General features: G+C 41.8%; 1 protein-coding gene across 1 annotated transcript; it reads right to left on the reverse strand.

Moving 5' to 3' along the window:
• Positions 1 to 4,413: 4,413 nt before the first annotated feature.
• On the reverse strand, positions 4,414 to 5,261 carry LOC311007810 (protein ripply2-like). The gene is made up of 3 exons (XM_084001141.1): positions 4,999 to 5,261; positions 4,818 to 4,888; positions 4,414 to 4,724 (listed from the first exon to the last, which is right to left on the reverse strand). The coding sequence occupies exons 1-3, from the start codon at positions 5,137 to 5,139 to the stop codon at positions 4,562 to 4,564; spliced, it is 375 nt and encodes a 124-aa protein (XP_083857267.1). The 5' UTR covers positions 5,140 to 5,261; the 3' UTR covers positions 4,414 to 4,561.
• Positions 5,262 to 15,975: the final 10,714 nt, after the last annotated feature.

The following is a 15,975-nucleotide window of genomic DNA, read 5'->3' on the forward strand; positions in this document are numbered from 1 at the left end:
TTCTACATCATTTAATTTCTTTTAAACTCCTAAAAATCTAGATTGCATGTTGTCATCGCTGTACAGTGTAAAAGTCAGACTTTTTTACTCAAACCACTTTCTAACAAATCAACCAGACAATTATTATATTATTAATAAAAGACCCTGACCCGAGGGTCTTTTATTGTGCATTATGCATCACAGAATAAATGCATTCTGCTGTTATTAATACGTCATTTTGTTTCTGTGTATTTATTTCTTTAAAAGAACAGTATCTCTCCTCTGGTGTTCTATCAATGTGGAGTCTGAATTTTCTGTCATTGAAAATCACAGGTTTCTGCACAAGTGCAACACAGCCCCCAGGTGGAGGGTTGGCAAAGTTGCACCACAGGCGCCAAACACAGCAGCTCATTCACTTCTAGCATTCTTGCCCCATCTGTTGGTCAAACACACACATTGTGCTGTAATGACTGTTGGCAGTTCACTGGTTCAACCACTGAACATTTACACATTCATGGCCACCTGAATGCAAAGTGTATAGGGACAGTTGTGACACCATCTGTGCATATAACAAACACTAAAATGGAGGTGCATGGCTTAAGCAAATGCCCACAACATTACATCTCATGACATCACTACTTTGAGCACTGATGTGTCAGTATGCAGAGAAAAATCTCCCACAACATCCTTCAATTTAAACACAGAGAAAACCAATACTTACTGTTACATCATCAGAGCATACAGTAGAAATCACCTGTAAACTCATATTGCCCCTGCACTAACATATTAACACGTACCTCCAGCACTTCCTGTGTTCTTTATGCACTGACTTAGAAACAGCGCCCCCCTTTGGCTCTCAGCTGCACTACCTTTCAGCACATTGTTGCATCACCACCACGCCACGGGTAATAAATAGGCACCTCACAATCAAAACTACAGGCTCTCTGTGCCACAAGCCGACAAGCAGAGGTGTGACTGTGGGAAGGCAGTGGACTGAGCTCGGTCTCAGCTCGGGCCAAGTCACACTTCGTCACCTTCCCTGGTGTCTGTAGTCGCACCACAAGCTTCGGTCACAGTTCACAGGAGCAGTCACACTCTCCAAATGAGCTTTCAATAGACAATGACACAAAAATAAATGATTTTATCAACAGAATTACTGCATAATGCTCAGTTGTGACAAGGATCAAACTTGTTTATTTAGGATAAAAGCACAAAAATAATAACTTTGACAAGATTTAGGACAACCATGAGACTAAACAAGGAGAAAAGTGATCTCTCTCTCTCTCTTTATGTCATATTAAAATCAACTTGGACACGACTTGGTCGATTGAAGACTAATTGGAAGCAGAAAAAGACTGTGTTTGGCAGTTGTGACACACAGAGGTCAAACGTGGGACTGAGCGCTGTCCACTCCTCTGTAGGTGTGCACTTCTCACACCCACATTCACACTGTAGCTCCTGGGAACGGACGGCATGTGTCCGAAACGTTGCAAAACAGTGCAAAGTTCACCAAAGTTCGCAATGTCATGCAGGGATAGGAATAATGTGTAATGACAAAAAAAATTCACAAAATCGTTATTATCATGTCAATTGTAGTTCACATTCTCCCTTTAACACTTTTCCTCTCATGCCATCACACATACACACTTACATACTTACAATTTACAGGAAAAAAAACTTCTTCTACCAACTTTTACCAACACCCATATACTCTGAAACATTTGCTATACTTTGCTTGACCTGAAATTTTGTGCAGTAAAGACTATAAGTTCATCAGACTGGGCACAAGTCCCCGCATGCATGGTTTTGTGTTTAACTTTGGAGGTGAGTGAATTTCACACCCGAGTAGGTGACACTCCACCAGCTCTGACACCCAACCCTGGGAAAGTCCAGGCCGGGGTTGGAGATGTTATCAGAGCTTCATCACTTCACCGCAACTACTCATATCAGGTTTGCACATATCTAAAAGTTATTTTTAAGTTCAGAATAACATTTAAAGGTGATTACTTCCAGGAAAGCATTAACAACCTTGTTCCTTTGACTTTACACCTCTGAAGTCTAGACACTGGCTAATAGTCATGGCTCTAGTCCACCGAGGCCTTTTATATTAATGCAAATGTGAAAGAAAGTCTGTCAGTTCATTAAAATGATCTTAATATGCAAGCAGTGCAGTGGAGGTCGCAAGTTCAGTGGTAGTGCACGGCTCCTGCCCCGCTGCAGCCGGATGCCCAAGAGTCTCCCACCACCAAGGTGTGTAATCTTTGCACCCTGAGAAACACCTAGAGAAGATGCCAAAGGTTCCCGTGGAGGAGCCTCAGGGGTTGGCACCGGAGTAAGTTGAAAGTTCAAGCCACCAAGTCAAACTTTTGTGCAGTAAAGGTTATAAGTTCATCAGACTGGGCACAAGTCACTGGTTTTATGTTTAACTTTGGAGGCGAGTGAATTTCACACCCAAGTAGGTGACCCTCCACCAGCTCTGACACTCAAGCCTGGGAAAGTTCAGGCCGAGGTTGGAGAGGTTATCAGAGCTTCATCACTTCCCCGCAACTGCTGATATCAGATTTGCATATATCTAAAAGTTATTTTGATGCCCAGAATAACATTTAACGGTGATTGCCTCCAGGAAAGCATTAGAGTCATGGCTCCAGTCCACCGAGGCCTTTTTTATCAATGTGACTGTGAGCAATCCGAGTCTCCCACCACCAAGGTGTGTAATCTTTGCACCATGCAAAACACCTAGAGAAGATCCCAAAGGTTCCCACGGAGGAGCTCCAGAGGTTGGCACCGGGGTGAGTTGAATAGTTCAAGCCACTAAGTCAAACCTTTGTGCAGTAAAGGTTATAAGTTCATCAGACTGGGCACAAGTCCCTGGTTTTATGTTTAGAAAGTCAGAAGTCAAAAAATGCAAAATAATTTTTCAGCTTGTGCAGCACTTTATCTATGATGGTTTTGAAGCGGTGCTGTGCTCTGAGCTATATGGCATCATATTCTTCTCTGCTTCTATTGATTCAGTGCTCCCTGTGCAGCCACCGCGCTCACCTCCAATAAGCAGAGAGTTGATTTGTATTCAGGCCAACTCAGGCTTAAACTCCAAATACCCACAAACTCACTTTGAACCTGCAGCTACTTTATGTCTGGATCTTGTGTTTGCCAGTGACTTCATATCTACTGTACATTGTAAAGTCTATTCAAATTGCAACATTGCACTAAAAGACTGTTATTATGAATACTTAGATTAATTAGGCTCGTAATCAGTCAAAGTGGGCAAATGATCCAGGACCATGTCTATGCTCTTGTTAACATATGTTTTCCATATTCTGTGTTATAAACTGTTTTCTTGTCTGTATATACAACATCTATTGCACGTCTGCCCATCCTGGGTGAGGGATCCCTCCTCTGTTGCTCACCCTGAGGTTTCTCCAGTTTTTCCCTGTTAAAAGGGTTTCCAGGAGTTTTTCCTCAGTTGATGTGAGGGTCTAAGGACAGAGGATGTTGTATGATGCCATGTAAAGCCATTTGAGACAAACTGTTTGTAAAAATTGCCTATACAAATAAAATTCCCTTGCCATCTTTGCACGAACGATTGTTGTGTACCATTTATTTTGTTGTCACAAGTTACTGTAAATCTCACCACTGCTATTTTATTCTTAAAAAAAAAAAAAACTCATCTTGAGCTCAGCCCTGCAGCAGTTTTAACTACTTTTATGTTTCAGATGAGTAGTTGTTTTAATTTTAATTTGTGGGAGTGGTTGTTTACTAGATGAAATCTAAATAATGATTTCATATTCTGTGGTGTACATGTGTAGTTGGAGGTGATGGTGCACAGTGCACAAGAGAGTAGGAGGGAGGAGGAGGTCAAAGGGGCTCCACACCTTACTGTATGTTTGGACCAAGACCATGTTGTCTTGTTTTAAGTAAAAACTGATTCGTTTTTGCTGGATATGCAAAAGCTGGTGGGACTAAAATTTGAATTTCATGCTATTCACGCGTTATTATTGAATTTGTTCATTCACCCATTCATGTTTTATTCTGTGAGTAAACAGAGAGCTCGTGTTACATAATCTGATACACATCCTTTGGTGCCAAATCCACGGACAAACAGAAGAGTTTCAGGCCAGACTGGTGGCAGCCTCCCAGCTTCTTATCTCAGGTCAGATCTTGTTCTCTGTGCTGAAGCGTTTGGCACCTTCCACATGTCACGCACTTTCCACACTTCAGGCGAGAGCTGCGCAGGAAATGGCGAGTTTACTACCTTGCACTTATCGATGGGAAAAGAGTTGTTCAGCCACAAACGGGCGGATGTGTCAGCAAAGTTTAGTTTTACTCCCGATAATAAAAATAATTTTAAAAAATCAAGTGTTTGAGCAGCTTGAAGCTTCATCTTAAAGAAATCCCTTGACAACGACATCAGTTTAACGTATTTTATTGCAACGTTCAACAAAATACAAAAGAGGTAGACATGTTAGAGGAATAATTTAACCAGAGGTGAAAAAGAGCTATTTACATATATTTACAGCAATAAATTAAGAGCAATATATATATTATTACATTAGAAAACATTTTGTCTTCAAAAGAACGACTTCTAATTCAGCTCCTTCTCCACCTCCTCCTCTTCATCATCGCTGTCTTCATCGCTGCTGCAGTCGTCATAGGGGCAGATAGTCGCTTGGACCGGGTAGTTACGCAGGAGCATCTCTGCGTCCTGGTACAGGTAGTCGAAACATCTCGATTTCGGCCAGTACAACCTGGGAAAAGAGAAATAAATGAATAAGATATTCACATAAAAGTAATAAATGGCATTAATAACTGAATGTAAAGGGGTTGACAGAGCTACTTACTTGACTGGGTGAACGACCTGAGGAGTTTTGGGGTAGTTTGCGTCAAAGAGGTTTCCATAACTGGATTGAGTCTGAAAGTTAAAACAAAGTGATGCTGTTAGATTTTGTTTTCTTCTTCTATTGAATAGGCTAACATGTTTGCATTTTAAAGACTTCAACGCTTAAATGTGATTAAACTCACCTTCTGTGTCACAGTTTTTGTTTCTCCTTTTCCAGTCCACGGTCTCCACAATCCAGACTGTCCCTGGTTAAGGCTGTCTCCAGAAAAAACAGAAGTAAATCCACTGTTGTTGGTGCTGGTGGTGGTGGTGAAAGTCTCCATGGCTGCTCGTGGTTGTCAGTCCTTCGTCAAGTCCTGCAGAGGATGTGCGGTTGAAGGCAGGAACCTCCTATTTATCAGGTCCTGGGCAGCCGGTGCCAAATTGCGCTTTTGACGCGTCCCCAAGTGTTTCCATGCGCCACGATGGCGAGGTGCGAAGTCACACTTGAGCAAACTCGGAGCATTTGGTCCGTTTCTCTCTCAATATTGAATCTATAATTAAAGAAAAACTTTCGGGATTGGGACATTTCTCCAACATTTCAACATGTGTTTGATTAGATGTTAAAGGGTCATTGCCCGTGCCTGCTTCTTTTTTTTTCTTTTTTCTTTTTACAACCACTGTAACTCCTGTTCATGGTTGGAGCGCACGCACAGGTTTCATTTCACTCCAATAGGCCCATTAGGTTTCATGCATGATTTCAATTTGGTTTTTAAACACCATGGGACGTGTAATATCGGTTTTGTCTATTAAACGGTTGAACTTTTCAACCTCTTCACCTTCCAGTGTCTCTGCCTGTGCAGCCATTTGGGTGTGAGGTGTGAAGAAACACGTGCCCTACTGTCAAAGTGTGCACAGGGGTGGATGGAGGGAGGGAGGCTCGTGTGCTGCGTATAGGGAGGGGAGGGGGTTGACACGCGCCAGGCATGCAACAGCAGGGGGGTTGGGGAGGGGGGGGTCACAGCACAGCAACACCCCAGCAGATGCAGATCTTGAATGCATTACACTGCCATAAGGGAACCCTGTTATTAACTGTATTATGCAGCTCCTGTTTATAGGAGCTGGTAAATTGATTTATTCAAGGGATTTGTTTGCTCTCAGTGCACCAGTAGGGGGCAGTGTGGGGCTACACCACGGGATGAATCGATAATGAAAACGGTGCACTATCTGACATGTCCGTTTGATAAATCTCTGCCTCCCCCAAATGCAATACAAGTGGCTGCTTGGAGAGCTCAACGGGCTCCACACAGACACTGCTGTCAGCTGGGCTCCGTTCAAAGCTAATGGGAGCCACATTTGCAAGTATCACTTGTTAAAAGGTATAGTCAGCCTGCAGCCAGGGAGGGGGGTCAACCACCCATGACCAGCATTCAATATCTTCGCACACACACAGCTCCATCCACAATCACAACACTCCTCTGCAGGGACCAAGCAGTCAGACCTTAGCGCTAATAAGGTCCACACAGACCCCTCTCTCTTTCTCTTTTTCTCACACTCTGTCCTTCTTTCCATCTCTCTCTCTCTCTCTGTCTCCTTTTTTCTGATGTGAAGCTAATTGGACTCGCCAGTGGTCTGCTGCTGGCTTCTTTTGTATTTTGGTGTCATACATGATTCATTCTTTGCCACACTTTGAACTCTAAGGGCAGGAATATTGTATAGACACATCACCATTACAGGCTCTCGACATGCAAATAGGTGTCCGAGGCCATTGTGTTGAGAAACCATGCAAATTAATGATGTACTTATTAAAAGTTTTTTTCTGTCTTTTACAAAATATCAAAATTAGATCAGCATATTAAAAGTGTTTTATGTTTTGGCCGTCTATACTGGGTCATTAAGGAGACCACCAAAGAATGATCTCAGGGCTTTGCACCAAAAGAATGAATTAAAGGAAAGTACAAAAGAAGCAGGAACAGCTAATGTGACGTGTTTGAATTAAAGTCCCTATCAAGATCACAGAAAAACATCCCCACTGCCACACACACACACAAGGCTGAACAATGTACTGTAGTGTAAGTACCGGAAAAAGTACATTAACACTCACTGGCTCAGACCATTAAGTATAATATAATAATGGGGTTGATGGGTTTTTTTTTATTCAGCCTTCCTGAAGGTGTCAGTAGAGCAGAAGACCTCAGGTTATAAAACCTCTGTCTTTTCTATTTAGTAATTTCTCCTTTTCTACTCTGGGTTATTATTCGTATCACAATCACATATCGCTCTATTTTTGCCCAAGTCATTTGCACTTCACTGTTATAACTACTTTATCCCCCCCCCAAAAAAAAATCCCTTTCCATGGCAACAGTCAACAGTCAATACAGCATGTGTCATGGTCTTGTTGCCACTATTTTGAGCAAGCAAGATTAAGTCTTTGTTAAGTCTCTAACTCTGGGATGCTCAAATTTAAGTAATTCTGAGTGGCACTGAATGAAAAACAAGCTCTCCAAACAAAACATGACATGGCCTTGTTAGTTTCTATGGTGTCCTGATGTTGGTATTGTTTTCAGATAGAAGATATCTTTCTGAGATGAATCTAAAAGACAACTTTCCTTTAATTCATAAGTGAGTGTAGAGGGTGAGTGACAGTATCTCCGTATATTGTTAGTATTTCAGGTGATGGCCTCCTCATGCTAATTCAGAGAGGTGAGGTGAGGTGAGAGTTGTTTATACTCTTCTTTTCACCGCCCTGCATTAACACTCCAACAGCTTCATCCAAACACAGCACAGTTGGGTAGACACGAACTTCACCCCTCCCACTTCCAAATGGAAAACTCCTCTTCTCGTTCTCTTTTCGTTTCTTGTGAGGACCTATTTTATCTTTATTTGACAGAATTCGGAGGCTTCGCTGAAACAACGAGGGAATCAGTTGAAAGAAATCTGAAAACAAGCGAGGCTTCTCCGCTCCTTATGAATTCTTAAATCTGTATCCAATCCACTTTGCTCCAAGCCGATGCCTATATTGTGACAGTTCGTGCTCAGTGCTTTATTGGCTATTAATATTACATCAAATCACAATCTAACTCAGAAGAGTACAAATCGGCGGAGATAACTTTTGTCAGAAGAACTTTTGTTCAGCCCTGGATCTGGATTCAGTCTTAGAAAGTGAAGCTAATATAAGCTGATACAACAAGTGGACTGACACACTATTACACAGCTGCTTCTACGTCAATATCATCGTCAAGAGTTCTCAGTCGGTATTATAGTTTGAATTAGATGTATTGGACAACCACTGTAAATTAGCTTCAGTTACAAATACTGTAATGCTTTTTATTTGGGCCTAGTCTAGAACAGTCTTCCATCCAACGCCTCCAGCTGGTTCAAAATGCGGCCGCTCTCCTCTTAACAGGCACCAGAAAAAGAGATCACATACTGTAACCCCAGTGTTGAGGTCCCTGATGGCTTCCTGTTTGTCACAGGATAAGTTTTAAAATGTTATTATTGACGTTCAGGGCCATGAATGGATTGGCATCCCCTTATTTAAGTGGGCTAAAAGCAAGAGGTGATCGAGCATTTGCGGTGGCTGCTCCAAAACTCTGTGTTAGAACAGCTCAATTAGGAAACATTAGGAAATTAAAAAACCCTGCTAAAAACCCACCTCTTCTCCTTGGCTTTTATCTTTTATCTAATGTATCTATTTGCAATTGTATTTTTTTGTAATTGTGAAGCACCTTGGTTAAAGGTGCTATATAAATAAAGCTTGACTTGACAAATGTTGCGTTAGGTGGCACTGGGTCATGCTATACATTCAAACCTATGCCAGTAAATACGAAATAAATACATGACTTTACATAGGGCCCACACAGTCTTTACATTGTAGTCATGCAAGACTATTCATTAAATGTGTTACAGGATGCAGTGGTATTGACCTTTGCCCTCTTCACTCGACCAACTCTCAAACTCAAGGTGAACTAACAAGGAAAAACCGTCCACCATGCAACAGCAGGAGAGAGAACAGGAGAGTCCTGACTCACCGACTGCAGACGAATATGTGATGTAACACAGCGAGCAGCTCTCAGATGTAATCATATGTAGATGAGATATTATAGATAATGAAATGAAACATACAGTATATGAACACTGTCAACATCTTGACAAGCCATCTTTCACAACACTTGTGCGTGGGTTCTGGTTAATATATCTGCAGCAGTCAAGAGAGGACATTTCTTGTTTGTGTTTATCCAGGCAGAAATACTCAGTGATCAATGGCCACCAAGGCAGCGGCTTACAGGAGGTTATTAACAACGCAGGAACAGGAAGAAAAAAACAAAAAAAAACATTACATTCTTCATTCATCCAGGTGTACTGTGGCAGTTTAATCAACCCTATATTTAGTATTCATGTCCTCAGTCTGCAGCAGCTGTAATTCAATAAGCTTGTGATACATCATCGTTTCAAAATTTCCTTCAGATTCAAGGTTTGCGATGATCTCATGACAGTGCATGTTTACATGGTTTTCATTGATCTTTGAGTTATGTTCTGACAAAGGCTTGGCAGAAGGTCACACTGATCCAGATCGTGGTTAATTGAAGTCCCGAGTGTTTCCTTGGAAACCATCTGTTGTGGTAAAAATGCACTAGGACAGACGGGATTCAGAGAAAAATGACATACACCAAGTGTGTTTTTTAGAGCCAACACGTGGCTTTTACTTTGACAAACGTGGATCTATAATGATATTGCAGCACCTACAATATATTTATGAGATTGTTGTTTTATACATGAATGCATCATCATTGCCAGTCATAATTCATCTCGACACCGGCCTTTGTTGCCCACTCTCTCCATTATTATCGCGTTCTCCATCATCGTTATTTCAATCACTGACCCACAAACCACTGAGAGCAAAGCAGAGCAAAGATGACAGTGCTGTGTCGTTCCATCCCACTGCACTGGGTCTAACTTTTTTCGTGTCCACTCACTATGCAGTGTGGATTTGTATTTATGATGCCAAAAGCAGATTTGCCAAAAAAAGAAAAGGGGGGGGAATTGGGGGGGGGGGGGTTAATCCATCAGAGCCAATGCACTGAATACTACCACTTGTGGGAGTCATTTTAGTTGACGGAGGCAAAAGAGAGGGTGTCTGAGGTTGATGTTGCACAGTGAAAGAAGTGTGTCTGCTGAATGAGAAGTGAGAGCTGCAGTGTGTGAGTGCGTCTGTGCTTATAATGAAGCGTGTGGATATTGATCGACTAAAAAGTTTTCACTGCAGAGGTTGAAACTGACGATGAGAAAAAAGTACTAGGCACATCAGGGAATTATGACGCAACAAATGTGGGAATTTGGGAGAGACAGAAAATAAAGAAAAATAGCAAGAGTTATGGAGTAATTAAAACAGCTCAGTTGCCAGGACTCAGCTTGAGCATTGGAGGATTAGGAGTCCCTGCTGGGGAGAAAAGTAAGAATCCTTCACAACAACATAAAGAGTTATGCTTTGCACGTAGAAACAATGCAGAAGACTATGAATATTTCATATTATCTATTTCGGGAAGTTGAACGTCTTCGTCTCAGATTCAAAACCGGACAGATTTGGAACAGTGGGTGGTAAAGCTTTAAAGCTGTAGGGAGTTTGTCGGTTTTTATTTGTATAGTGAAGAATTTTGTGGGTTTAATGGACAGATGTGATGCACAGTGGTGCTGAATGTCAATCAGCAACGGCAAAACCTCCCACCTTCGACCCTGCAGTGGTGAGTCAGAGAGAGCAACACCCTGTGGTCAGGGTCATTTACATGCAGCAGATGTCTGCAGACTCTTCAAAGGAGCTGGGAGCATCACCTTCTATCACTTGTTTAGACTCTGTGAGGTGATGATGAAGATTGTGTACTGATACGGGATGACCTTTACTGGCCCTGTGAAAGACATACAGTTGAAACTGCGGTTTAAAGGGACAGTTTAAAGCCCCAGTATGTAACTTATTTGGCTTTTTATTAGCAAAAATCAAATATTGATTCATTCATATGTATTTCACTGAAGTCGAATCACACCCGCATACAAATGAAAGCTTTTTCGTACCTTAGAATGAGTTATTACAAGTCGTTACAAATACATAAGTGGGCGGTGTACCGAACCGAGGCCGCCATGTTGCATCGCCATTTTTTTACGTTCAGTGGCAGCGTGACCGAAGGTAACCACAGAAACTCACCGGAGCTGTCGGCTCGGGGAGAAAGTTTTCGAGGTAGCGCCTCATGTCACCACTGTGTAGTGTGAGGAAGGACGGAGGCACTGATGTTGCATTCAAGTGCAGTCAGGCAGCTGAATGATGCCGTCGGCAAACCAACCGGATGTCATTTTACTCAACAAGAGAAAGACGGTAAAACATATTGGCACACCTGTATGTTTACATAGAGGCTTGTTTATCCTGTTACATGCAGCGTCTGTTGTCTGTCTGACGTCTGCCCGATTTCACGTGAATGCAACATCAAGAATACGTTCAGATATGCAACCGCACCGCTAGATGGGGGTAATTCCTACGGGTCCATGCCTATGTTCCCACAGCCTTATGTTCCCACAGCCCTATGTTCCCACAGCCCTATGTTCCCACAATTCTAAGATTTTTCTCAGAATTAGGCCCTATGTTCCCACTGGACTCTCTACCTATCTGGGCTCTATCTATCTGGCCTGTCTAGCCTCTACCGGGTCTTTTTACTAAACTTAACCAACTCTTTTAGTCATTGCCTAAACACAACCAATGGTGGGACCAAAGGGGTGTGGGAACATAGGGCCTAATTTTCAGTGACAACAAAAGTTAGAAATGTGGGAACATAAGGCTGTGGGAACATAGGGCTGTGGGAACATAGGAATGACCCCATTCCGACATACTATACCTTTAAGTTATTTTTAACATGGCATTATATGAGGTTTCATGCATAGTCGACATAGGCGGCGCTATCAATAGGCTAGGGGAAGCTTAGCTTCCCCTAGATTGTCACAGAAAATAAAATAAAAATCATCACAAATAATAAAATGGAAAATTTAGATTTAGATTTAGAATTTTCGGTCGTATTTGACTGGTTACCTGCGTCATTACGTAGGTTTAAATGTGTCAGCATGTGTCAGGCAGCGGCCGAAGAAACCACTGGCCGTCTCGTTGTATTTCAGAGGAGAGGCAGCGAGTGTGGTGCTTTGCCTCTGTACGCCGAGGGAGGCTGAGGCTACGCTGCCTCACTGCCTCAGTGTGAGCCGCACGTACGTTCACGTTGTTTTCGTGAATTGTAAACAAACAGTCGCCCCCTCGGTTTTAGCTTCCAGCAGTCTAGCGGCTAATTCAACAGCAGTGATGGATAACTGTACCGGAGAGGCTGAATAACTGCATGAGCTTCATTTGAGGAATAAACGGCAGCTTTTACCTGACGGACCGACGCCTGAGCTACGGTAGCTAACAGCTAACAGCTAACAGCTAGCAGGTTACGTACTTTCTCTTCCCTCCCTCTCTTTCTTTATACACGCACACACACAGTCTGTCATATCTGTTGTAAACCTTGTAATAACAGCTTGTTGAGTACAGTTAACACTATTGTTGCTTCGGTTTGAGTGTGGATTAATTGTTAACGGTTTGTTGTGTAATGTGAGTGGTGGTCATCGCGTCCTGATGAGTTGGGTTTTAATAACAGCTGAGCTGATAGATGGTGTGGATTGTGATGAGAAGGTGTTGCACATATTTTAAGACTTATCTGTGCAAACCATTGTGCAAAACCTGTTTGTTGTGACTTTTTGCGTGATAAGATGATTTGCCGAATTCTTCTTCCATTCCTGCAGCCTTTTGTCTCAATGTTGACGATGGCAAAATGTCGAGATATTTTATTACTTTATGAAAATAAATGTCTGTGAGTTAAAAAGAAGTGGGCTACGCATTTCTGACTTGATTTTGCTTTTCGTGCATTTGGTTAAACACATAAGTAACAGGAGAGAGAGAGAGAGAGAGAGAGAGGTCCGCTGGGTGAGCTAGATTAACTTTTAACGGGAGAGAGAGCGGCGCACCGCGCTGTCAAAGCTCGTCTCAGCAGAAATTATGTGTGCTTTCAATATAGACACGAACGAGTCATTCAGGAATAATTTCCAACTCTATGTATGTTAGTGTTATTTTTTCCTAAGTAGTGGCCCATCCAAAATTACTGTGGCCCGTCCAAAATTGAAATCCTGTCACCTGACACCTGTGTGAGCGCACATTCTCAGCGATGCAGCGGGTGCGCAACTGGATGAGGACAACTATGGCACAGCAGATACTGTCAACTGTGTCGCTTCTGTACATCGAGAGCAATAACTACGGTAAAAGGATTTAACCCTGAAGAAATAGTTGAGAAATACGACACAAACGCCCCGTGGCGTATGCTAAGAACATTGATTAATTGATTATGGGCTACTACACCAGCAAAAAAAAAAAAAAACAAGTAGAGAATGAAAGAAATCATTCTACTGCATCTCATTTTGATGAATATAATCAAAATTTATATATCTGCCTAGTGCCTATGGGTAAAAACTTTCTCTTTTTTTTTGTCCCGTAGCTTCCCCATTCCTACTGTCCTAGCGCCGCCTATGATAGTCGATACATTACATTACAATTTACGAAAGTCGACCAGGAGCACCAGCAGACTGGCAGAGATTTGTGTTGCTGTGCACTAGCTGCCAGAAAAGACACTTTTTAAATGCTGACAACAAACTAATAACCTTTTAAATTTACTTCACTTCATCATGTAGAATATATTCAATGAAAACAGTATTTTCCTTTGGCATCATAACCGCTGAACAACCGTGTCCCTTTGCACACCCACAGGGTCCACAGTCTAATACAGTGTGCTTGTGTAGAAGAGCATAGAAGTTCAGTGGTTATTTGGACGGATATTAGATTGTTTCAGTGCGTTTGTCCAAAACTGTTTTTTTTTTTCCTGGCGGCCCTACAGCAGGACATCGCTCTGCTGGTCTGCTGGTCTGCTGGTGCCCCCAGTCAGATCTCCCAACAAGGAGCAGACTGAATAGGAGCTACTGAGGGTAATACACTGACTATTCATGAGTTCCCCATGTAAAAAAAAAAAAAAGCATGACTATCTCCTTTAAAATAGTATGTACCAGTGCTCTGGTAGTTGAATGGTTTCAGAGCTTGTTTCATAAAAGCAATGCCCAAGGTTAAACTCTGGTCATGGACGCTTCTTGCAGGCTCCCCCACATGTTTCCTGTTGACTCTTCATTAATTGTTCAATAAAGACAAACATGAAAAAGAAAGGATACAATTATAAAGCCTGGAGGCCTATTTTGTTTAGTTAAATTAGTAGAATGATGGTGCATGGAGAGTTTCAATGACTATACATTGCTCTGGGCTGTAAAAAAAAAAAAAAAAAAGTGACAGCCTGAGCTCACCAAGATTAAATACTCTCTATTTTAACCACTGGAGCATAATATGTAGTCAGTCACCAAGTAAAACAAGCTTGACATTGTGAATGCGAAAGCCATCTTGGAAAGAGATTAAAAACTATTACTGATAAGCGCTCGTTGTTTGTTTTTCCATAATGTGGAAAAATGTGTTTCAGCTTCACCAAACACCAGCAAACGAGCACAAAGAACACCCGGAGCAAAGCAGCAACTTTAAAAAGACTTAATGACCTGTATTGATTATGAGTCAAATCTATGATCAATGTATCCGATGACAGTCTGTGACCTGAGAAATAATGAACCCACAGAGACTTATCACTTGAATGTGCAGCTCTTCTTCCATTCATTGCCCGGCCGTTTGAACCATAACACACTGCTCTGACTCACAAAGATAAAAAAAAAAAAAAAAACACCATAACACATCATCAATCTACACAGCAGAGAGATAAGATTAGCAACATGGAGCTGGGGAACACAGTGGAGCATTTAGAGCCAATTATTTCCCTGGGGGGACCAAAAAACAGAGCTAAAAGAGGGTGAATACTGGACATAGATCCACCATGACGCCACAAACCAATGTTTTTCAATCTTTCAGCTCTATCTGATTCAGCCTAATGAGCAATCTAGAGCTTTCCTTCCTGTCTTAATTCCAATCTCTATGAAGTGTGCAGTAATTAACTACTACAGAAGGCTGGTTTGGTGGGGGTCTCTTTACATTTGGTATTCTAATTGTATTTGGCACATGTCACTGGTGGTAACTCTCACTGCCTACAATACTTTAGTGCTATGGCCATGTAGCTGCCAGCTCCCCCCCTGGACACAGTTCTTTTGATCAACGCCCAGTGAAAGGAAAACAGCATCACCATGACCACTGTAGCTAAAGAAGACGAAACAAGCAGCCCAAAGCAAAACCCAGAGGGGCATAGCTCTGAGTATCTGGCTGTTTTAAATGAAATGCACATTTCTGATCTGAAGACGAACATGAGACAAAATTCTGTCGACAGCAAGCTTTGATGTAGACAGTCTCTGACCCGTCAGGGAGGGAGGGGGGCTGAGTAAATGTCTGGAATCTGGTGATAATATGACCTATATGATTACAGTACATACTATGTGAACCATCATTTAATAAAATGCATTTATTTTAAATATATATATCTCCAATGTTCTGGAAAATATCTGTGGTGGTACAATATACTGAATTCCATTTCTGTAAAACTCAATTTAAGCAAGTCTCTCCTTTAGCTGAGAAGCCGAGGAAGAGGTGCTGATGTCATGTGAAGAGAGAAGGTGTGACTGGTTTCATAGCAATTTGTATGTGGTACGGGGGACCTGTCTGACTCATAGTCGTGAGTACTGTAATTCATTCATAGCAAATAATGTGCGTGTGTGTGATAACTCACCATGTTTTCAGGGAACACAAGGCCAATTAAAGAGACAAACAGAGAAGTCTATACATGCTATGATTTCCCAGGTCATATAGATGCGGTACACATGTACTATTTTATGTCCAGTCACTGGGAATTAACTAATCGAACTGTAAGTCTTTAAGTTTGATAACTTTCACCATATCTTATTTTCTATGGCTGCCCATACTCTGTGCAGATATCTTAAAAATCATTGTAAATGATGATGATGATGGTTGATGACAAGCTGTGAATTGTCCAGTATTGGCGTCCTGTTTGGCAACAGGTCTCTTGTGCTACATTGAAATCCTAGACATTTTGTTTTATTTCAGAATAGTCTAGAAATACATAAACGTTATT

The sequence above is a fragment of the Trachurus trachurus genome (assembly GCF_905171665.1).
Source record: "Trachurus trachurus genome assembly, chromosome: 24".
In the NCBI taxonomy this organism is placed as follows: domain Eukaryota; kingdom Metazoa; phylum Chordata; class Actinopteri; order Carangiformes; family Carangidae; genus Trachurus; species Trachurus trachurus.